At 37.8% G+C, this 25,321-nt stretch overlaps 1 protein-coding gene across 1 annotated transcript in view; it reads right to left on the reverse strand.

The window, feature by feature from the left end:
• LOC130871383 (cytochrome P450 3A6-like) overlaps positions 1 to 25,321 on the reverse strand; it is a 75,259-nt gene that overhangs the window by 38,710 nt on the left and 11,228 nt on the right. The window contains exons 3-8 of the mRNA XM_057764721.1: positions 20,752 to 20,851; positions 16,132 to 16,245; positions 15,806 to 15,894; positions 13,545 to 13,693; positions 2,971 to 3,098; positions 1,995 to 2,061 (exon numbers count right to left, since the gene is read on the reverse strand). Coding sequence (XP_057620704.1) covers positions 1,995 to 2,061; positions 2,971 to 3,098; positions 13,545 to 13,693; positions 15,806 to 15,894; positions 16,132 to 16,245; positions 20,752 to 20,851 — 647 coding nt within the window. The remainder of the gene's footprint in view (positions 1 to 1,994; positions 2,062 to 2,970; positions 3,099 to 13,544; positions 13,694 to 15,805; positions 15,895 to 16,131; positions 16,246 to 20,751; positions 20,852 to 25,321) is intronic.

Below are 25,321 nucleotides of genomic sequence, written 5' to 3' on the forward strand. Positions count from 1 at the left end.
CCAGAAGTGGTGGATATCTGCAGGATAAGTGCTTGCTGGAGAAGGCAGAGTCCTTGAACAGATGAACTCACAGGAGGTGGAATGCATCCAGAGGACTTGTATTACATCAAGCTAGCCAAAATCCTAACATGGGTTGGAGAGGGTTTATGATATCCCATATGTAAATGAGGAGCTATTGGCATTTCATGACTGCGAAGAAATGTAGAGATATCCCTTTTTTAGAAATGGGGATCTGAGATTCTACTCACACTGCCATACATGGTCCTATATTCATCATATACAGGCAGCACCGAGGACCCAGTAGGTTTTTTTTTTTTTTTTAAAAAGACAGGATATAAACATGGAGGGAAAGTGGTGATGGGGGATTCAGGAGAAATAGAAGAGGAGGAAATTTGGGTAGATTTGACCACAATACATTAATTTTTGTTTGAAATTCTAAATAATAGCTATTTAAAAATCAAAGATGTTTTCAAAGGCACCCAAATTGCTGACTGTCACCATAATTGAATAGGATGTTCACATCTTACATTAATAAAATTATGTAGGATATAATGGACAAGAATTAAATGTTATTTCAACTACAAAGTTCTGTAACAATAGTATGTTAATGCCTACCAATCAATTATAATGAATCCACCACTAGAGTGGGGATACTAATTGCTGGGGAATGTATTTGATTCTAGGCTGGTAAGTATTGAGGAAATATTACATTCTCATCAATGGGACTTTGAACCAAAATATTTCTAAAAATAATCTTTATTTTTACAAGTAGTGTTTTATAAAGAAAGATCTAGAAGTACATGAGAGGGACAAATTCACTAATCTCAGAGAACAAAAAACATGTTGCAAACTATGACTTAAAAAGATGGAATTTGCAAACATGTAAAATCTTATTAGTGAGGAAAAAGTTAGAGACTGTACTAGAAGTTAACTGGTATGTATGAAATACTCTTTACATTGTATACTGATTTTAAATGTAGAATAAGTGACAAAATTAGATAATTGTAATATTCCATCCATTGCAATACTAACATATTGTGAAAACATTATTCTCAAATACTCATGTTAGGGACAATGGGTAAAAGAATAAAGAGGAAATAATTCACTCACAATGATTTTTTTCTTCTTTGTAGTAGATCATTTTGAAAGTTAAAATACATTTACTTAGTCCCTTAAGCTAGTGAACACGTCTACTGTGTGAAACGCAGTAAACATTTATGTGTGGCTACTGCACATCCTTCTTATATCCTATGGAAGTAGATTTACAGGCCGAGGTTCTGAGTCACTGGCTCTGAAGGAGGCTGAGAATAAGCATTTGACTGATTCAGGTGGCCCACACATCACTGGATGCATTGAGAGCATGAAAGTCATATTTACAGATGACATTAAGATTTCTGTAACTTTAATACAATTTAACCATACAATTTTTACCCTTTCCTGATATTCCTCTTATTCTTCCTATGCTATATTCCCACTCATTCCCAAATTCATTGTCTCCTCTTGATTAACCATTATTGTTACACACATGCAAATGAATAATCATATAAATACAGTCTTCTGAGTCTTCTTACTGTTGCCTACAGATTTTAGGTCTAGGGCCAGTGACTTGATATTGAAGAGCCAATAAGGGTGTTCATTCCTGAGGAAGACTTATCCCTGTAGCTCTTCATCTAAGAGTGGTTCCTCATGTGATTTCCCTCACCTATGTAAGAATGTTGATTGTTTCTGGAACTATTCATGTCTTAAGTAGCCATGTTGATGAAATATCATGATTGTAGTTTCCCTGTCATTGATAGAAGGCACAATAATCCTCAGAGTTTGAGCATTCTTACACTGTGTACTTATAGATAATTCCTCAGACTGTTGCCCATAGCACACATATCTCTTTTTGCAATTGAGCTGGAAACCTTCTCTGCTTAAATTACTTCCTTATATTTCAAAAACAAGCCCCTCCCTCTGTGCTTTTCTTTTAGACCCCAAGACATTTTAGTTACCTTTATGAGACTCCTCATTTTTGGAATTCTGGGAGTTCAACATCAGCTGAAGAAAGTCCACACGGTTCTGAAAGCAGACACAAATTTCAAGAGCATAAGTTGCATTGTGAAGTAAAAAATGAGTATGGAATGAAGACCTTAAACTCTTATGAGGATATGGCCTAATTACAGTCAGACTATGTCTAAGTTTGCCTAAATCAGTAGTGACACAAAATACTCATCCACAGATTCTGGAGAACAAAGAACCTATCAAGGTCTAGTATAATGCTGCCATGTCCAACACCCATTCTCATGGCTTTTCCTCATTCTGAGCAGCTGCATCTGCTAAGGAAAGACCCTTACTGGATGATTATCAGGTTCCTCTCCTTGCCATAGATAATTGTGTAGAAATAAATTCTGCAATCAATCTGTTGTTCCTTGACATATTCTAAACCATATCCCACACTAATCAATCACTGTTTGTGGAGCTCATTTCTGGGTTTTATGTGACCACCTAGAAATGCTCCAAATCCCAGAATGCTCAACAAAATGAAGTAACCTTAGGAAAGATACTAATTCCCTGAGATTCTTCTGACATCATCTTTCTGCCACTATTCTTAGGCTATCATATAGGAAATATTAGATAAAGCTGGGTTACTCGAGTAACATGCTCAATGCTCAAAAACATAGCCCAAGCTTAAAGCAAGCTACAAATCAAATTAAACAGACTAAATTTATCAAAAATCCAGACCCTAAGAGAGCCATACATAGATCTAATCTACTTGGGAAGTAGAAAAAGACAAGATCTCCTGAGTAAATTGGGAGCATAGGAACCTTGGGAGAGGGCTGAAGGGGACGAAAGTGGCAGGGAGAGAAGCAGAGAAAAATGTAGAGCTCAATAAGCATCAATAAAATATCCTATTAGAACCTTGTAAGGGGAATGTGTGACATGTGATAGCATTACTTCAAAATTGAAATAAATTTTGTTATATTTTACCTCTTGGTTATTTTCAAGTCGATCTTTTATGGTCTTTTCTACAAAAATCTTTAAAAATATCATAGCTTCACTTGAAAATATGGAGATATTTAATTTTTCATATATTCGGCGAAGGAATGGAAAGAGTGCTATAGATAAAAGAAAAAAAACATGATTAAAATGAAAATTTTATTTAGTGACAGTTATTTTATTCACTAATGACAAAAATTCAATAATTTAGGTAAAAAACAACAAAAATGAAAACATATTGGTAGAAATGATTAGAATTATGAAATATAGAATGCCTAGTAAACCCAAAATTCATTAACTTACAAATAACACACCCAGAAAGGAAAGTTCTGCTTCAGAAAGATTTTGCGTGGAATTCTATGAAATAGTTAACAGAAAATTCTTACCAGTACTTTATAAGCATTTTCAAAACTTAGAAAACTTGAGAGCATGTGAAATTTCAGTCTGAAAGCTAGTACTTCCTGGCTACTAAAATCAGAATATATCCTTGATAGAAATCCTGTATGGATATGTGATTTGCAAGTACTATCAGAAACCTTATCAAGAAATCACTCACCAACTGAATGCAGAAACATGAAATGAATCCTAGTCCATAATCACATGTGTGATACCCAAGGAGGCACAAGACAGAAAAAAGTCAAATCAAACAAACAGCCAGAGATGGAGTATTATGATAAATTTTTAGGTAAAACTCAACATTCTTCCCTGCTTAACATTCTTATAAAAAATAGAAAGAGATGTAACTCACTTTTGTTGATGAAAACTTTCTATGGAAACTAAGAGCTAACACAGAAATTAAATGAATAAATCTTTCCCATCATGTTCAGAGAAGAGGCAATGATAGCTTGCTATTTTCTCACCTCTATTCAGCAACTAAAACCAAAAAGCAGGTTTATATGTTGATGTGGAATTCCCCTTTTTATACTGTGAATATCATTGGCTAATAAAGGAGTTACTTTGGCCTATACCAGAGCATTGCGTTAGGGGAACAGAGCTAGGTGGAGAAAACTAAACTGAATGCTGGGAGAAAGGAGGCAGAGTCAGAGAGATGCAATGTAGCCCTGCCAGAGACAGACACCGGAAACATTAGCTGGTAAACCACAGCCATGTAGCAATACACAGATTAATGGAGATGGGTTAAATTAATACGTAAGAGTTAACCAGTAAGAAGTTAGAGCTAATGGGCCAAGCAGTGATTTAATTAATACAGTTTCTGTGTGATTATTTTGGGCTAAGCAGCCAGGAACCAACAAGCAGCTCTCTCCTTACAACAATATGTCTTTGCTTGTACAACATTAATATGCAAAAATACACAGGAATACAAAGTTATAATCACATGCAGTTGCACATTCATGATTACAACTCATTGGGGATTGAGGCAGAGACTCACACAATTTGAGAGTAGATTTAATTATTAGACAGAATTTGTGTAAAATTTTTAGAAATTGCAATTTTAGTGGTGGTATACATAGCCTTTTACATGCTACCCAAGAGTCATATCATGAAACTCTACCTCCAGCATTTGGTAATGAACTAAAATCTTGATTTTAGAGCAGACAGGTCAAGAATTATAATTCTTCTATTTCTATTGCATTACTGCTGGCATTAAAACTTCACCAAAACACTTGACATAATAATTTACTTTTATTTAATTGTACTCATGTCTAAAGCCACAAATACATACAACATGTGATTAGCAAGAAAACAACATTTACAAAATCATGCTGTTTGGGCTCTGGGACCGGGTAGTGAGTGCAACCAGTAGGGCAGGAGTTCCTTTGTTTTAATAGCCTGCCTGCAGCAAGGTAGGCCTTTTGTTGGCGAGCTACTTGGCCAGCTAAGAGACCTGATCTCGCTACCAGAAGATCCATCAGTGGGGTGAGTGAGTTCCCGACCCACGGCAGCAGCCAGAGAGATGGAGCACAGATATTCTTCAACACCCTATACTTCCGGATCTTCCTGCAGAAGCTATTCTTCCTGGCTACTGCCTCTCTCTTCCTACCCCACCCAGCTTTCATCCAGAAAACCCCTCCCTTCTCCCTTCCCTCTTTAGGCCCATAACATCCCCAGCTCAGCCTGTTTGGGCACTTGGAACAGGTTGTGAGTATAACCAGGCAGGCAGGAGTTCCTTTGTTCCAATAGCCTGCCTGCAGCAAGGTAGGCCTTTTTCTGTGAACTCCCTGGCCAGCAAGGAGACCTGATCCTGTAAAATAAGATCCATAGGGGAGCATTCAGAGGAAGAGATGGGCAGGCGCCAATGCAAGAATTCCTCCAACAATCTGAAAAACAACATGAAATCACCAGAACCCAGAAAACTTACAAAAGGAGGACTTGAACACCTTAATCAAGAAGAAGTAGAAAAAACAGACTTTATGAAAGTGATAGAAGCCCTAAAACAGGAGGTCAAAAACTCCCTTAAAGAAATGGATGAGAAGAATAACAAAAAGTTTGAAGAATTGAGTAAATCTGTAAATGATATCCTAGGAAAACAAGGAAAAACAATCAAACAGATAATGGAAACAGTTTAAGACTTGAAAACTGAAATGGAGGCAAGGAAGAAAACACAAACCGTGGACTGGCTGGATATAGAAAATCTAGGTAAACCAATAGAGACTACAGAAACAAGAATAACTAACAAAATACAAGAGATAGAATAAAGAATCTTGGATTCTGAAGATACCATAGAGAAAATAAACGCACTGATCAAAGAAAACAGCAAATGCAACAAACTCTCATCTCAAAACATTCAGGAAATCTGGGACACAATAAAAAGACCAAACCTAAGAATAATAGGGATAGAAGAAGGAGAAGAAGTACAGCTCAATGGTCCAAAAATATATTTAATAAAATTATAGAAGAAAACTTTCCCAACCTTAAGAAAGATATTTCTTTGAAGGTCCAAGAAGCATACAGAACACCGAATCAACTGGATCAAAGATGAAGAAAGTGTGGAATATATACATATTAGAGTACTACACTCAGCAGTAAAAATCAATGACTTCTCGAATTTTGCGTGCAAATGGATGGAAATAGAAAACACTATCCTGAGTGAGGTATCCCAGACCCAAAAAGAGGAACATGGGATGTACTCACTCATAATCGGTTTCTAGCCATAAATAAAGGACATTGAGCTTATAATTTGTGATCCTAGAGAAGCTAAATAAGAAAGTGAACCCAAAGAAAATCATATAGTCATCTGCCTGGAGAGGGGAAGTAGACAAGATTGCAGGGCAAAAACTGGGAACTTGCGGGTGAGGTGGCATGGGGCAAAGGGGAAATGGGATGCGAAACATGAGAAGGGGAGGATGGGAGGAGCTCGGGGGATTGGGATGGTTGGGATATAGGAAGGGAGGATACGGGAGCAGCGAAGTATATATCCTAACTAAGGGAGCCATCTTAGGGTTGGCAAGAAACTTGACTCTAGAGGGGTTCGCAGGTGTCCAGGGAGATGTCCCCAGCTGGTACCTTGGGCAACTAAAGAGAGGGAACCTGAAATGACCCTATCCTATACTGATGAATATCTTGCATATCACCTTGGAACCTTCATCTGGCGATGGATCGAGGTAGAGACAGAGTCTCAATTTGGAGCAACGGTCTGAGCTCTTAAGGTCCAAATGAGAAGCAGAAGGAGGGAGAACATGAGCAAGGAAATCAGGACCACGAGGGATGCACCCACCCACGGTGACAGTGGAACTGATTTATTGGGAGCCCACCAAGGCCAGCTGGTCTGGGACTGAATAAGCATGGGTTGAAACCGGACTCACTGAACATGGCAGACAATGAAGGCTGATGAGAAGCCAAGGACAATGGCACTAGGTTTCGATCCTAATACATGAACTGGCTTTGTGGGAGCTTAGCCTGTTTAGACGCTCACCTTCCTGGACGTAGATAGAAGACCTTCGTCTTCCCGCAGGGCAGAGAATTTGGAGTGCTCTTCAGTATCGAGAGGGAGGGGGAATGGTGTGGGAGGAGGAGAAGAGGAGTGGGGATTAATAAAAAATAAAAATAAAAAAAAGACCAAACCTAAGAGTAATAGGGGTAGAAGAAGGAGAAGAAATATAGCTCAACGGTCCAGAAAATATATTTAATAAAATTATAGAAGAAAACTTTCCCAATCTAAAGAAAGATATTCCTATGAAGATTCAAGAAGCATACAGAACACCAAATAGACTGAATCAAAAAAAAATCCCCTTGACATATCATAATCAAAACACAAAACATACAGAATAAAGAAAGAATATTAAGAGCTGCAAAGGAAAAAGGTCAAGTAACTTATAAAGGTAAACCTATCAGACTTACACCTGACTTCTTTATGGAAACCATGAAAGCCAGAAGGTCCTGGATAGATGTACTGCAGAAACTAAGAGACCATGGATGCAAGCCCAGACTACTATACCCAGCCAAGCTTTCGTTCACTATAAATAGAGAAAACAAAATTTTCCAGGATAAAAACAAATTTAAACAATACGTAGCCATAAATCCAGCCTTACAGAAAGTAACAGAGTGAAAACCACAAACCAAGGAATCCAACAATGCCCACAATAACTCAGACATCTAGTGACCCTCCACAAGCACACCTCGAAGAAGGGAAACACACAAACTCTATTACCAATAAAAGTGACCAGAGTTAACAACCACTGATCATTAATATCACTTAATATCAATGGACTCAATTCACCTATAAAAAGGAACAGGCTAAGAGATTGGATATGAAAACAGAATCCAACATTCTGCTATTTACAAGAAACACAGCTCAACCACAAAGACAGACATCTACTCAGAGTAAAGGGTTAGGAAAAGGTTTATCAAGCAAATCGACCTAAGAAACAAGCAGGTGTGGCCACACTAATTTCTAAGAAAGTTGACTTCAAACTAAAATCAATCAGAAGAGATTCAGAGGGACATTTTATACTCATAACAGGAACAATCCATCAGGATAAAGTCTCAATCCTGAATATCTTTGCCCCTAATATAAATGCACCCACTTATGTAAAAGAAACATTACTAAAACTCAAGGCAGTCATCAAACCATACACACTAATAGTAGGAGGATACAAGATCAACTCCACAAAATTAGTTGCCCTCCTATACACAAAGGATAAGGAAGCAGAGAGGGGAAATAAGAGAAGCATCATCTTTCATGATAGTCACAAAGAGCATAAAATATTTTGGGGAAACGATAACAAAGGAAGTGAGAGATCTATTTTGACAAGAACTTTAAGTCTTTGAAGAAAGAAATTGAAGAGGATACCAGAAAATGGAAGAATTTCCCTTGCTCTTGGATTGGGAGGATCAACATAGTAAAAACGGCAATTCTACCAAAGGCAGTCTATAGATTCATTGCAATTCCCATCAAGGTCCCTTCAAAATTCTTCACAGATCTTGAGAGGACAATCATCAACTTTATATGGAAAAACAAAAAGCCCAGGATAGCCAAAACAATCTTATAAAATAAAGGAACTTCTGGAGGCATTACCATCCCTGACTTCAAACTCTATTACAGAGCTACAGTAATGAAAACAGCATGGTATTGGCATATAAACAATGGAATAGAATTGAAGACCCAGATTTTAACCCACAAACCTATGAACACCTGATTTTTGACAAAGGAGCTAAAAGTATACAATGGAAGAAAGAAAGCATCTTCAACAAATGGTGCTGGCAGAACTGATTGTCAACTTGTAGAAGAATGAAAATAGATCCATATCTATTGCCATGCACAAAACTCAAGTCCAAATGGATTAAAGACCTCAATATCAATCTGAACACAATGAACTTGATAGAAGAGAAAGTGGGAAATACTCTACAACATATGGGCACAAGAGAACGCTTCCTACATATAACCCCAGCAGCACAGACATTAAGGGCATCATTGAATAAATGGGACCTCCTGCTGAAAAGATCTGTGAAGCAAAGGAAACTGTCTCTAAGACAAAAAGGCAACCTACTGACTGGGAGAAGCTCTTCACCAACCCCGCAACTGACAAAGGTCTGATCTCCAAATATATAAAGAACTCAAGAAACTAGACTTTAAAATGTTAATTAACCCAATTAAAAATGGGGCACTGAACTGAATAGAGAATTCTCAACAGAAGAAATTCAAATAGCCAAAAGACACTTAAGGTCATGCTCAACCTCCTTAGCGATCAGGGAAATGCAAATCAAAACAACTTTGAGATATCACCTTTCACCTGTCAGAATGGCTAAAATCAAAAACACCAATGATAGCCTTTGCTGGAGAGGTTGCGGAGGAAGGGATACACTCATCCATTGCTGGTGGGAAATCAATCTTGTGCAACCACTTTGGAAATCAGTGTGGTGGTTTCTCAGGAAATTTGGGATCAACCTACCCAAGGATCCAGCAATACGACTCTTGGGAATATACCCAAGTGATGCCTTTTCACATTACAAAAGCATTTGTTCAATTATGTTCATAGCAGCATTGTTTGTAATAGCCAGAACGTGGAAACAACCTAGATGCCCCTCAATAGAAGAATGGATGAAGAAAGTGTGGAATATATACACATTAGTGTACTACTCAGTGGTAAAAAACAATGACATCTTGAATTTTGCATGCAAATAGATGGAAATAGAAAACACTATCTTGAGTGAGGTAAGCCAGATCCAAAAAGATGAACATGGGCTGTACTCACTCATAATTGGTTTCTAGCCATAAATATAGGACATTGAGCTTATAATTTGTGATCCTAGAGAAGCTAAAAAAGAAGGTGAACCCAAAGAAAAACATATAGTTATCCTCCTGGATATTGGAAGTAGACAAGATTACTGGGCAAAAATTGGGAACTTGGGGGTGGGGTGGGATGGGGGAAAGGGGAAATGCGGAGAGAAAAGTGAGAAGGGGAGAATGGGAAGAGCTTGGGGGAATGGGACAGTTAGGATGGAGGAAGGGTGGATATGGGAGCAGGGAAGTATATATCTTAAATAAGGGAGCCATTTTAGGGTTGGCAAGAGACTTGACTCTAGAGGGGTTCCCAGGTGTCTAGGGAGATGTCCCCAGCTAGTTTCTTGGGCAACTGAGGGGAGGGAACCTGAAATGGACCTATCCTATAGCCATACTGATGAATATCTTGTATATTACCATAGAACCTTCATCTGGCCATGGATGGAGATAGAGACGGAGACTCTCATTGGAGCACTGGACTGAGCTCCCAATGTCCAAATGAGGAGCAGAAAGAGGGAGAACACGAGCAATGAAGTTAGGACCGCGAGAGGTGGACCCACCCTCTGTTGTATTATGAGCAGCAGGGCTGCTTCTTGCCACCCGGCTAGCTTTACCCAGACTACAGCCATTGCGATCTCTGTCTGGCTCCTATGAGAGATAGAGCTTTTAAATGGAGCATTTGGAGTAAAGTGCTATGGCAATGTGGACTGCTGTGTGCCTGGAACTGTGTGTGCCTCAGGGGCATCAAATGGCTCTGAGGCAGGAGCAGCTCAGCTCTGCCATGCTGAACTGTGCTGGTCTCAGGCAGGAACTACCATACTTACCATAATAACAAAGCAGTTAAGGTTTATACTGGCAGTAAACAGGCAGTACCATATTACCTGTATATGGTGCAACTTAAGTGTTTAAGAAGTACTTAACATTTTAAGAAATGCTCCTGGATAGTAAAAAATTACAGATTCACAATAAAACAGATTCAGACATAAAAGACCACAGTATTGGATGAGTGTACATAGGCTTGAGAGAGAAGAAAAAATATAGAGAATAAAGTTAATGGTTTAAAAAAAAGGGTAAAGTCTTTAAAGAGACAGAGTACAGATAGTTATAGATTAAAAGAAATAAAGAAAAATAAGCCATGTAAAAATGGAAAATTCACAGAGAGTCTGGATTATGTACATTGTGTTTTCTTTAAAATTTTTGACTGTGAAGGAGCTAAGTACAGACAGACATTTCATTATATGGGCTGCCAAGTGGAACCAGAATGGATATCATGAGGGTATGACTTCAGAATTTGGGTCTAAGGATATGATGCTTTGGAAAGGGTCTTCTTTTGTTTTCACAGAGGATGAGACCCTGTGGATTGCATCTATCCCAATATAGTATGATAGATCACGCTCTCCTAAAAGGTTGCTGTGAACACCCTCAAAAAATTACTTCACTCAATTGCTGACTGAGATGACCCTGGCACACAGGTTATACCATGAAAGACCTAATTAACAACGCCCCCATTCAGCAGGAAACCGTTTGGAAAGAAAAACTGCACCCATATTCCCAAATATTGTTTATAAATGTTCTTTTACATTTAAATGGGGATATGATATAGGTATGAATAATTTGCATTGGTATGGATTTTAAGGTCAATTTTGTTATATGTATTTCTGATCTTTATTGAGGTATTGTGATTGTGTAGTTTATTTAAGAATGTAATGTATAATTAGGAAATACAGTTTGTTAATGGATAATCATCAATAATAATCAAGTTTGTAGTCATGTTAGTTAGATTTTCTAGATATATAAAGATATATTTCAGTTAGATAGGCATTCTTCATATCTTTCAAAGACTACAGAATATGGCATTTAATGTTTTAATAGCTTAGGGCTTTTCATGACAATGAGACACATCTGCTCCTGGCAACACCAATTTACTTCAAGAGGAAGATAGGTATCGAAGAAGCTCCTTATGGAGTTTGATAACCATTTCGGCAAGAAACTGCTCTTGCCTGGACTGTTGCATAAATTGGACACAAAGAACCCACAGAGAAAGGACTGCTGAACTTGCCTAAAGGTGAGATATTCTTTCGGGGTTCCTGATTCATGAAAGATTCTATAAGACATTCTGCAGGACACAGCAGAAAGTGACTGAACTGTCTTTGGAATTTCCTGCTTCATGACTATGGGCCTGTAGGCCAAAGATGGATGCCCCAATGGTACAAAAGAACTTTGGGTGACTGTACAGGCAGCGAGATGTCTCTGTCATTTCTAGAATTTTAGAAGTTACTTATTTCTTGTTTGCTTAGGTAATATTATATCCTTCTGGAGTCTTTGATGGAGTTGAAGAATGGTTAGTTATAGTTTTCCTTAGTTATGATAAAAGATAAAATAGATATAAATATTGTAACTGTAATTCTTGCTTGATATTGTTTTGTTATATGTAATCTTACTATGTTAAAGTGAAAGCCTTTCTTTTTTGTTTAAACAGAAAAAGGGGAAATGATGGGGGAGAGTCTTCTGTTTTGTGTTAATTTCATTGGTTAATTAATAAAGAAACTGCTTGGCCCTCTGATAGGGTAGAATTTAGATAGGCGGAGTAAACAAAACAGAATGCTGGGAAAAAGAAGACGAGTCAGGCAGTCGCCATGATTCTCCCACTTCAGAAAGACACAGGTTAAGATCTTTCCTGGTAAGCCAGTTCGTGGTGCTATACAAAATATTAGAAATGGGTTAGATCAATATGTAAGAGCTAGCCAGTAAGAGGTTAAAACTAATGGGCCAAGCAGTTTCTTTATTAATTAACCAATGAAATTAACACAAAACAGAAGACTCTCCCCCATCAACTCACTGAGATAGTGGGGCTGATCTATTGGCAACTCACCAAGGGCTGCTGGACTGGGACTGAAAAAGCATGGGATCAAATTGGACTTTCTGAACATGGCTGACAATGACTGCTGATGAGAAGCCAAAGACAATGGCACTGGGTTTTGATTCTACTGCATGTACTGGCTTTGTGGGAGCCTAACCTGTTTGGACGCTTACCCTCCTAGACCTGGATGGAGGGGGGAGGACCTTGGACTTCCCACAGGGCAGGGAACCCTGACTGCTCTTCAGACTGGAGAGGGGGGGAAGAGGAGTGGAGGTGGGGGTAGGGAAATGGGAGGCCGGGAAGAGGTGGAAATTTTTTCAATAAAAAAAAAGACAAAATCATCAAAACATAAATAATCATGGTCCAACCACTACACTCTGGTCCAACTAGCTGCTTCACAATCATGGTGGATAGTCCAGGAAGAATATGAAGTTCAAAGTCAACATGCAGAAATATTCTGGAGCAGGACTTTTGGGAAAATATATACAGAGGATCTTTCAGCAGTGAGACAATCCATTATCTGGCTAGTTGGTTTTATTATCCAATGACCACCCCATTCTCATTTTCTTTGAGTTATTCTTTATTTATATTATATCCAAGTTCAATTTAGAAGGCCATTACAGTTTCTCCATTTTTTCATTTTATGTAAGGTTTTGGGAAGCTTTCTTTATATCCTTTCTTCTTTTTTGAACATGGAATGCCCTGTTTGATAGGTCCTCTGGGACTCAGTTTCCTTTGAGATGAAACTGTTCTACATGATCTGACTGTAAAAACCTACCTCTCCCTTTTTTCAGTTTATCTTTATTCAAATCTCTCAGACCTATAAAAGTATTTGGCAATTGTGAATAACCACATGTGATATGAATGCATAATGGGGGATAACAGGGCTAGATCATAGAGTGGGGTGAGGGAGATAGGGCAGAGAATTAATTGTTTATGTATACACTATGAGAAACTTTTTACTTTGCATACTAATTGAAAATAAATTACAATGTTTACATAGTTGAAAAATAGGCTACATACCTACAGAGAAAACCCTTGGTTTGAAAAAGCCATATGTTACTAGCTTTCTGGTATTCTTCAGAAAGGGATCCTGGGGGTTGTTGAGGGAATCAATGTTTACTCCAAACGATGTAGCAGTGATCACATCTGTACTGTAGGCCCCAAACATCCTGAGTAGAGAAACAGGGGAGTTAACAAGTAACACACACAACCTGTGAGCTGTCTGACAATTCATCTGTAGCCCGAGTTTATCATTGTGATGTCTTCAGAATTCAACATGACTTTGCTAGTCACACCATTTCCAGAACCTTCTCCATTTTCAGTTAATGATGTTAGAATAAACTTGTTTTTTTCCTGGTATTTTTCTAAAATCCTCCACAGAAATTGAAGCTTTAGACTGTTTAGTTATAAACAATAACATTCTTTCCTGACCAAATACCTCTCATGTACCACTCTGAAGGTCTTCTCCTTTAGGGGTGCTATTAATTTAAAATTTTCTTTTATTTTACATCTGTATTGCAGTTTCCCCTCCCTTCCCTCTTTCTAATCCTTCCTTAGGCCTCCTCTTTACCCCTCCCCCATACACTCCTCCTCAGTTTCCTTTCAAAAAGGGGCAGACCTTCATTGGGCATCAACAAAAGAGGGCACATCAAGATGATACAGGATCAAGCTCCTACCTCTGCATCAAGGTGAGGTAAGGCAACTCAGTATGGAAAATAGGTTCCCAAAAGCACTTTAAAGGCCAGGGACAAGTCCTTATCTTAATGTTAGGAGCCTCACAAACAGATCAAGCAACATGAAAGTCGCCTGCATGCAGAGGGCCTAAGCTGGTGCCATTCAGGGTCTCTGATTACCAGTCTAGATTCCATGAGCTCCTATGAACTCAGGTCAGCTGTCTCTACCTCTCATATATATTTTTTGCCACTTCCATTATTCTAAAATATTGTTTCTTTCAAAACTATATGATTTTCTTCTAGAACATACAACAAGACAACAACTAACCTAATTTTGTGTTGTATACACAAGGGAAACTCCCCCAAGGCAATCTGAAAGGGAACTGTTACTTCTCACAAGCATACTCATAGCAGAGTAACATCACATTCCTTTTTTACTTTGGTGCTGAAATAATTCAACATGCAGAATAGTAGCTGATGGGAGTCATGTGACTTTTTTGGGAAACAATGCCTAAGAATAGCATGAACAACTCTCCTTGTGGCAAGTCTACTTGGCAAGGATTTGTGGCCAGTTCCCTGAATAATTCTGGGCAAGACCCTAGGACTACGTGTGTTATGTGCTTTCCTTGTTTTTACTATGCTAGCTATACTGCTGACCTGAATGGGTCACAGTATCATGAAGTTTAAAGATACATATTTGTATAACTGTTCTGGGAAGAATGATTTTGACCACAAGAATTTTAAAGAAATACTGTTACATACATAATACCAAGATTTAATGGAAACATTCAAGGAACAGAACAGGGAATAAAGCAAAATCACAGAAGCACACTGTTCTATCATTTAATAACTATGCCAATACCCCTAAGAAGTTAAGGAAGATAAACATAAGGCTAAGGCATAAGCAATGGCAACACTTAAGAATAAGGTTCCAGGTTACGTTGCTTATAGAACAAAATGGAAAACCCTGGCATTCCCCAAGAAGGAGTAGAACAGTAAAAAATACAGAATGGACTGATCCAGTTCAGGTTGGTAAGTTGATTGTGAGAACCCAGATCATAGTCGATGGTACAGATGTAAATATTAAGCACAAGAGAGAAAATTGTCCTTCACCCTGCATGATACTGTGACCATATGTGCTGACAAACAAGAAAACTGTTCTACACTAAGGTATACCTAGTTAGAAAGTTCCTTTGTAGTTTGTAAACATGTTGTATCATGTTTCTGATAATAGAAATATAGATCAAAAAGATAACATCTACCTATAGGAGAGTTAGGAGACATAAAGGGAAAGTGGCAAGGGTCAAACCAGTAATTATTGTAATAATATTTAGAAACTTAGAAAGTAAAAACTGGTTGTAAAACTGTTCATGCGAGATATTGAAACTGCATAAATAAAGACTGCTCAAGCTATCTGGGGCCACTTCATTAAACAGCAACAGGTGGTCACAATTTCTTTGTGGCAATGATTCCACACTTCTGTCCCAGGTCCACGAATCCATCAGGAGCAAACTCTCCAAAGTCTGCAGTAATAAGCTACCTGGCAGGCAAGGGGAGATCTCTATATGAGGCAAAGAGGCCCCAGAAAATGTGTACCCCACTACTCACACTTTCATGTGAATGGGCTTGCCTTTCTCTGCTTCCTGGCTCATGTTTTTCACCAGCATATCTCCATACTTTTGGATGATGGGGAACATCTAAGCACAATACACAAAACATTCTGTTGTTAAAATGTGAGGTTCTGAGTCCCAAAATAACAAGACATCTGCAATTATGAGAAGATAATCACATTTTAAGTGTATTAGATCTCAATAGAGCGAAGACTATTCTTAGAACGTAATGCTCAAAAGAACATCCCTTGGAAGCGATACTGGTTTTAGTTGTTCTCAGATATACTCTTTTACATTTATCATACAAGTCCTTCATTTTCTTACCTCTTTCAGTTTTCCACTGGTGAAGGTTGGAGTTAGTAATGTTCGAACTCTCTTCCAATTTTCATTCTCACAAACAGCGACACCCTTTCTCAATAATCCATTTGGACCAGAAAGCTACAATATCAAGAAAAATGGATTTTTCCCTTCATGAGATTGGTTATCTTAACAATTCTAAAACATGGATAAAAGAAAGAACACTCCCTTAATGTAGTTTCTGACCCTCTTCTAGGTATTTAGTTCTATTCTAGAATCTCAATAAGTTTTAATTAAAATGCTTCAAACTGGACTGGAGTAATGTCTTATTGGTTAAGTGCACTTGCTCTTCTTGTAGAGGACCCTGTTTCAATTATCAGCACCCATATTCGGTGGTGCACAACTAACACCATTTGCAGATATCTGATACCATCTTCTTGTCTTTATGATCACTCATACACATTCAATGCACATACGTACACTCAGATACACACATGAAAAATAAATTAAAATATGTAAAATGCCTCAAACTAAAATAGTATAATATAACCACATTGTGTGGTGTAAAGTGGTTATATTACAATATTATTTCAGCTCAATTTCTTCTGCTGAAAAACTGCCTGTATAGGTGAATAAGCAGGTAGAAAATCTAAAATAGTCTCCAAGGCAGTATAGAAAGTACTGGATAGTTTTCTTAGTTTAGATTTCTATTGTTGTGATAAAGACTATAACCAAAACCACTTTGGGGAGTAGAGGGTATATTTTAGCTTCCAACTCTCAAGTCACACTCCAGCAATAAGGAAAGTCAGGGCAAGGACTGAAAGTCAGAACCTAAAAGCAGAGCCTGAAGCAAAAGCCATGGAGGAATGCCACTTAGTGGTTTCCTCCTCATGAATCTCTTAGCTTGCTTTCATACACAACCTAGGATTAACTGCCCAGGTGTGGTATCCACCACAGCAAGAGGGGCCCTCAGTAACTAAGAAAATGCCACATAGTCTGTCTACAGGTGACTTGAGGCAAGCATTTTCTCAGTTGGGGTTCTAAATAAGACTATGTTTGTGCCATGTTGTCAAATAACAACTAGCACAATAGGGTCTACATAAGAGGCTATAATGGCAAACTTACTTCAGACCAGTTTTGTACTTGCAATTATCTGCAGCATGAGCTTTTTTTAAAAAAAGAAGTGACATGATGTAATAATTCTTAATATTGTCAAAATACTGAAAGGACCATGTTTTGCTTTTGTAAGTATTACTTGAATGTAATGGAAATATTTTTTCATGTTTGGTTATACAGGAATATAAGCAGAAGAGAAATATAATTATATTTTCCAAATGGAGATTTCCTTCCTTCATATGCATATGTATTTGATTCTGAATAGAAATTTTCCAGTATTTCTTCATTACAAAAATACATGTTATTAGTGATAGGGAACTTCTTCCACATGACAAAAACATCATTAAACAAAGCCTTTGTCCAATGCCACACTTTATGGAGAAACACTGAAGGTTTTCCTTTAAGAAAACATTTTAAAATACCAGTCCTCACCCTTTATTCCAACTCAGTCTGACAGTTAGTTCAATGAGAGAAAAATAATAAATTAAAATGCATGCAGATTTCATTGGAAAGAAAAGTATTTTCATATTTAACTGATGTCATTAACCACATGGAACACCTAACAATTATACACAAAAATTAAGAATATGTTAAGTGACAGAATATCTCTAACCACTCATACCTAAGGCTTAGGGAACATTTTAGAAGAAGGAGTTGAAAGATTTCAAGAACTAGAGCAGTATTGTCAGATTAGCTTCTGAACATGACAGGATTATAACACACATGAACTCTTAGTTGCTATGGTTACCCCAAGACACAAAGAAGACTAGTACAATTAAAAAGAAACAACATTGAGGGGAAAGTGGCTCTTGATACCACCTCCCCATCTAATGAACTAATGATAGAGTTTTGCTTGTATGTATGTATACATGTATGTATGTTATGGAATATTATTTTCACCAGGTATAAACATTTGTTTATGCTGCAGAATATTACTTTAACTGTGTAGATGTGTGTTACTTTTTTGTTGTATTTGTTTAACAATGTAAGGATGTATGTTTAATTATATAAAAATGTGTTGCAACTGTTTCACCTTGCCTGCCTAAGGCACCTGATTGGTCTAATAAAGAGCTGAGTGGCCAGCAGCTAGGCTGAAAGGATGGGTGGGGATGCTAGGCAGAGAGAATAATTAGGAGAAATGTAGGCTCAAGACAGAGAAGAAGGAATGAGATAAGGAGGAAGTGAGAATAAGGGAGGTTCCCAGGTCCATAAGCCAGGCAGTCATCAGCCATCCAGATACTGAGACATTGAGAAAGGAGGAAAGTAAAAAGACCAGAAGCAAAAGTGTAGATAAAGGGAAGTAGACTAAAGTAAGACCTATGATAAAGCCAAGCATTCATAAAGAATATTAAGTCTTTCTGTCATGATTTGGGAGCTGGTTGGTGGCCTAAAAGAAAAACCATATGTGTGTATGTGTGTATGTATGTTTATGTATCACATATGTGTAGTGTCTTTAGAGTGATACAAGGGCATTGAATTCAATGGTATTGGAGCTACAGTTGGTTGTTTGGCACCATACTACTGCTGAATATTGGACCCTTGTTCTCTGTAATAGCAGTCAGCATTCTTAACTGCTGAGTCATCTTTATAATACATGTGGTATTATAAAACTGCTAACAACCTGTCTTTGGCACTAGTGCAGAAATTACTGTTGTTCTTTCTGAATAGACATTTATTTAAAAAATTTTACGGTCTACAGGAATGTGTACAGACTTGGGGAATGCTGCCATCTGGGCTTGTAAAGGTCATTGCAATCTTGAAATCCCACCAAACATGGTAAATTGCACAGGACCACCACAGGAAAGACCCATAAGGGTTCTGTTATAGAGAAAGAAAGAATTCGTAAGATCCTGCCTTACACTGAGGATTTATAGGTATGTAGAGGTTACCTAGGAAGGGAGAACCACGTTCTTTTGCATTGTAGATACTGGGAGGATGTCAATATTTGTACAAATGTGCTCTTGTAACCAACCTATATTAAATTGATTGAGTCACCATAATTTTTAAAAAAACAGTAAAAGGGAGAATAATTAGAAAGAGGAAGGGAAAGAACAAGAGTGGAAAAACAAGTGTAGGTAATTGGAGCTAAATATAAGCAAACTACATTAAATATGTATATATGATATATATATATATATATATATATATATATATATATTAGCATATGTCCTTGAAATATGATTGAGCATCTTTTGGTATATGCCCCAGAGTGATATTGCTGGATGCTGAGGTAGGTTGATTCCTAATTTTTGAGAAACCACCATACTGATTTCAAAAGTGATTGTGCAAGTTTGCATCTCCCCCAGCAATGGATGAGAGTTCCCCTTACTCCACATTCTCTCAAGAGTAAGCTCTCATTGTTTCTTTTTATCTTAGCCATTCTAACTTCTGTGAGATGGTATCTCAGAATTGTTTTGATTTGCATTTCCCTGACGGTTAAGGATACTGAACATTTTCTTAAGTGTCTTTTGGCCATTTGAGATTCTTCTGTTGAGAATTCTGTTTAGTTCTGTACCCCCTTTTTAATTGGACTATTTGGAATTTTGATGTCTAATTTCTTGATATATATACATATATATATATGTGTATATATATATATATATTTGGAGGTCAGTTCTCTATTTAATGTGGAGTTGGTGAAGATCTTTTCCCATTCAGTAGGCTGCCTTTTGCCTTATTGACTGTGTCCTTTCTTTATATAAGCATCTCAGTTTCAGGATGTCCCATTTATTTATTGTTGTTCTCACTCTCTCTCCTACTGGGGTTATATTTAGGAAGTTGTCTCATGTGCCCATGCATTGAAGGCTACTTCTCACTTTACCGTCTATCACATTAAATGTGGTCCGATTTATATTGAGGTCCATTTGGACTTGAGTTTTGTTCATGGTGATAGATATGGATATATTTTCATTCTTCTACAGGTTAACATCCAGTTAAGCCAGTGCCATTTATTGAAGATGCTTTCATTTTTCCATTGTATATTTTTAGCTTCTTTGTCAAAAATTAGGTGTTCATAGCTGTGTGAATTAACATCCAAGTCTTCAACTTCATTCCATTGTTTTACTTCTCTGCTTTGAGGTTTGAGAATTTCTTCTTTGGGAATAATGAATAGCATAAAGACACACAATACTCCTTGTATATTGTTGGCAAATTACAGTGCATACCTAAGTACTTTAGAGTAAAATGTTTGCTTGTTTATTTGTTTGTTTTGTCAACTGGAGATTGAACCCTGGGCTAGGAGACTAATCTACCACTGAACAACACCTCTAACCTCTCATAATACAATTTTAAATGAATGCTTACATTTTTACTGTTTACTTTTGAGATTATGATACAGTTACAAGATTTCTCCTTTGTCATTCCTCTTTCTAAACTCTTCCATATACTCTTTCCCAATCTCTTTCATAGTCAAGTTTTTTAAAAAAATAATTGTTGTTACAAGCATATATACATATGTATACACATAAATATTTTCAAATATAACCTCTTCAGTTTGTATATTGCTCACATTAAGAGAAGAGAAAAATATACCTGCCGATTTGTGAAGACAGAATAAAATTCCTTCACTAGCACTTTTCTGATCATGTCTGGCTCTGCAATGACCAGAAGAGGCTGCATCCCATCATACAATCTGTATTAGGAAAAGAGATATGGTTAAACTTTGATCCTGATGTTACCTCTAGTTCTACAAGAAAGGGCAATAACTGCTGCTAGTTCAACCACAGAAACCACTTGTTAGGTCTGGAAATGAAGAGTAACATAACCCAGGAAAAGATGAAATACAGACCCCAAATGAGCACATTTGGGAATGAACTGTGCTGTCCTTTAAAATTTAAGTTCAAAGACAGTTTTAAATTTCAACACATTCTGTGGAAATGAAAACAACACAAAAGTAATAGGTTTTAAGTTGGACAGGGAGGTCAAAGAAAAAGCAAGAAAGCACAAAACTGTGAGTGAAAGAGTGCTTGGAATGCCAAGATACAAATCAAGAGTTCAGATGACACTGGATTTTAGGCTTTTGTGTCCCAGGGCCATGGACAGTTATATATGTATAATAGATTTATATAAATAATAGATACTACTGATTAAGAATATGATTGCACTGACAGCAATGAAGTATACTGGTAACCTGAGAAAAGAGCCATATTGGTATCTACCATGCAGTGTGCAGCCCTTGATAAGACCTTTCAAGTACAGCTTCTTAAATTTGTGTTTCCCTAGCTTTTATCTTATCTACACTTGCTCTGATCCTCATATAGAGCCCAGGTAAGGAAAGGCCTCCAGATTGCCTGTGGAAACTGGGTTATTTCATATGTTCTTATGCTTAACTTGATGTTTTACTCATTTCCTATTTCACCTTAGGATTTACCCCTAAGAGACATGGTCCCAAAAATAGTTGTGAAGGATCAGAGAGTTGATGATGAAATCAATCTACTGTAACTCTTTCCATGTCAATAAGGGCCATAATTGTCGACCAAAAGAACATGTGTCTTTTTCCCTAAAAATATAAAACTCTTATTTGGAGGAAAGTTCTTTGATTCCAAAAATTAGTCATTGCCTTAAATCCTATATCATATATGGTTTAGTTTTTCAACATTTAAAATTATTAACTATCTATGCTTGGAATGGAGGCTGGTATTGGACTCCTTCCTAGGTTGTATAATAACATGGGCTTGTGAACTTCAGTATAAACATACAAAAATTAAAAGACATATTGATGTCAGAATGATAATAAATGTGTTCAAATTTAAAGATAAGGTATTTTTTATTTCATATGTAAGTGTGAACATAACTATGATGAATGTGCATGATGCATGTGCAGAAGCTCTTGAATGTCTGAGGTTGTATCAGATTTCCTGGGTGTGAGTGACCATATGGGTGTTGGGACCCAACTGTGGATATTCTGTAAAAGCAACAATTGCTATTCACTGCTCAAACATCTCTCCAGCCCCTAAAGATAAACTATGAACAATTAACAAGCAATAATATTACAAGAAGTTCCTTTAGAGCTATAAGAAATGCAGCACAGCACAGTCGTGGCAATGGGTCACCTGGCCATGTCAACTCAGCAGACCCTGTGATTAGTACTGTGGTTTCTGATGATGAATGAGAAGAGATGAAGGGGCAGAACCTCCTCCACCATGTTTGTGACACACAGTACAGCGATGTCACTTTTTCCCAGGATCTTACCAAAACCCCAGAGTTTTGAGAGGGAAGATCTGCTGCTCTTGGCTCAATCATCACACAAACCAATAAATAAAAATCCTAGAACGCAACAGCATGGTGTAACTCATCCTATACCTGTTCTTCAAAGTGAGTAGTATGTGTTGAGAGACTATATCCCATACACTCCTGCTAAATAGTCATTGACTATTTTCAAATGTAAAAAAAATAAAAAGACAAAACAATTAATCAAGATGTGATGTCACAGACCCCTAGGATCAGTAGTTAGGAGGCAGATATTGAAGTCAGTGACCTCCAGGCCAATGTGGGCTTCATAGACACTTCCAGGACAACCAAAGACACATTTAAATCTGGCCTGAAAAAAGAGGGAGAAAACCAAGGAAGACTCAAACCTGAATAAAGAACTAGAGAAAACCAAGAAATGCTGAGAGTGAAAGAAATACTCTTCCCAGGGAAGACTACACCAATTGATTATTCACTTACACATGGTCAGTTCTGAAAACATACATATGTGTGACATTTTACAAACTGAGCAGGTTGTACTTAGGAATCTATCTATCTATCTATCTATCTATCTATCTATCTATCTATCTATCTATCCATCCATCCATCATCTATCTATCTATCTATCTATCTATCTATCTATCTATCTATCTATCTATCTATCTATCATCTACCTATATGTATGTATGCATAAACACAGATATATGCATTTACATATATTAAACATTTACATATATCTATATATGTACATGTAGTAGTAATTAATGAAATGACACTGTGTCTGAAAGAGAGCAATGAGCGGAATATGGAAGTATTTGAAGGGAGAAAAGGGAAGGGAGAAATGAAGCAGTATTATAGTCCCAAACAATAAAAGAAATAATAGATATAAAATAATTACAAAGTTTTGATATAAGAAATTAAACTAAAAGCAATCACAAATATGCCTGTTTTCTGGTAGCCTGTCTTTAAAAAGTATATATTTACTGTAAATAATTTTATAAAATGATTTTGCTTTTCTTTAAGTGTAAATCAGTTGGGAAAGAAGTGCTTTCCTGAATTATAAGGACACATTATATGTCATCTGAAATAATACATTCCACACAATTAAAAAGTTCTAAGGAAGGGTAAATGAAGGCAAGAACCCTTACAAAGCACTGGATGGAAGTCATGTTATGTGTCCCTGGATCATGAAGGGATTGCCTGCAACTTTCTCAGTCTTTCAGACTGTGAGTTATAACATACATACGGAACTACTGGCAGGACATGCTGTCACACACTTAAAATTAGGCAAATGTGATTACGACTGAATAGAACAAGTAATCACACATGCATTTCCAGGGTGGCCTGCTCTGGGTGCTGAGGAGAAAAAATGGGCTTTCCAGGGGCCTTACAGTGTGGTTGGGCACTGTTTTGGTGAGCAAATGTAAGGTGTTTTATAGGAGAGAGAGAGAGAGAGAGAGAGAGAGAGAGAGAGAGAGAGAGAGAGAGAGAAGAAGAGAGAGAGAGAGAGAGAGAGAGAGAGAGAGAGAGAGAGAGAGAGAGAGAGAGAGAGATCCTGTGAAGAAAGGTAGATTGAAGAGTTGAAAACAGTAACATGTTGACTGAGGTTAAGTGTCACCCAGGACCGTGGTGATGTGTTGGCCTGGGCTGCTGCCAAGGCCCATGTCTGATACCACAATAGGCCTAGAAGATAGGATTACACAGAGTTGGAACAGCCCCTCGTTAGCTGCAACACTAGGGAGAACTGTCCCTGTCCCTTATCAACTGTAGCACTCAGAAGAAACTAATATACCTTGCTTGGACTGCAAAGTGAAGCTAACTGATGATGGGTGAGCTGGCCCTGCAAACATGAGAGTGGGAAAGAGGATCCCATCCTCTCTTCTTGGCCATGTGGTAGCGTGAGTGAAAGAAAGATGTCCCACCTCATCCCCTCACCACCTGCAGTAGGAAAAGGATATGATCTAACACTTTGACAATTGCATGACTCCTAAGAACAGGTTCTTTGCCTCACTTGGGCAAAACAGTATAGCTGATACTGAACACAGGGTGCAGGTGAGTCACCCAGAACAGTGAGCATGGGAGATCTGGCCCTGCTCATCATCTGCCACTTGGCGGCTTGCATGAGGGAAAGATGCTCCTCGCTAAGACATCTGTTGCAGGTTGGGAAAACTGGCACTGAGGTCATTAGAGTGGGAGAGTTGTCTCTGTCCCTCACCAGCTACAGGACTCAGGAGAGTAGCCCCCACACCACACCTGGTCAACATAGTAGAGCTGGCCTTGATGGTGTTTGTGTAGGTGAGCTGGCCCTGAAGGCTTGAAAGCAGGAATCTGGTCCCACATCATACTCATTGCTGCAAAGGGTGAACTAGCAATGGCAGTGCTGAACAGCTCACCCTTGTTGTGACAGTGACCAACCCTGCAATAACAACACAGTCCCAGAAACAGGACGATGAGGTGGCCCAACCCAACATCCACCCCGTCTATGATCTTCTGGAGCATGTGATAGGACTGGGCCTGTAGATTTAAAATTTCAGGAATGACATGGGACAACTATAGGATATTGAAAAGGAGTCCCAGTGAGGGCCCACTATTGATAATGGAACAAAGACTGGAGAAATTGAAATAGAACGTTGATTTTTTGCAATGGACAATTACAAGTAGAAGTGTATGGACTAAGAGGTATACTGTGTGGCTCGAAGTGTGTTGTGATCTAGCTGCCCTCACTCCCCCTGACTGACAGAGGAACTTCCTTGTGGTCTGTAATTGATAAGGATGTTTATGTTCTTTATGGCCAGTGGTTTTCCACAGAAGTTTTCTTCACTCTTCTCTCTCTCTCTCTCTTTCTCTCTCTCTCTGTCTCTCTCTTCTTTCTTCATGCATTTATTTACTTTTTTGTACTTTTTTCTTTTCTATT

The sequence above is a fragment of the Chionomys nivalis genome, chromosome 3 (genome assembly GCF_950005125.1).
Source record: "Chionomys nivalis chromosome 3, mChiNiv1.1, whole genome shotgun sequence".
Lineage (NCBI taxonomy): Eukaryota > Metazoa > Chordata > Mammalia > Rodentia > Cricetidae > Chionomys > Chionomys nivalis.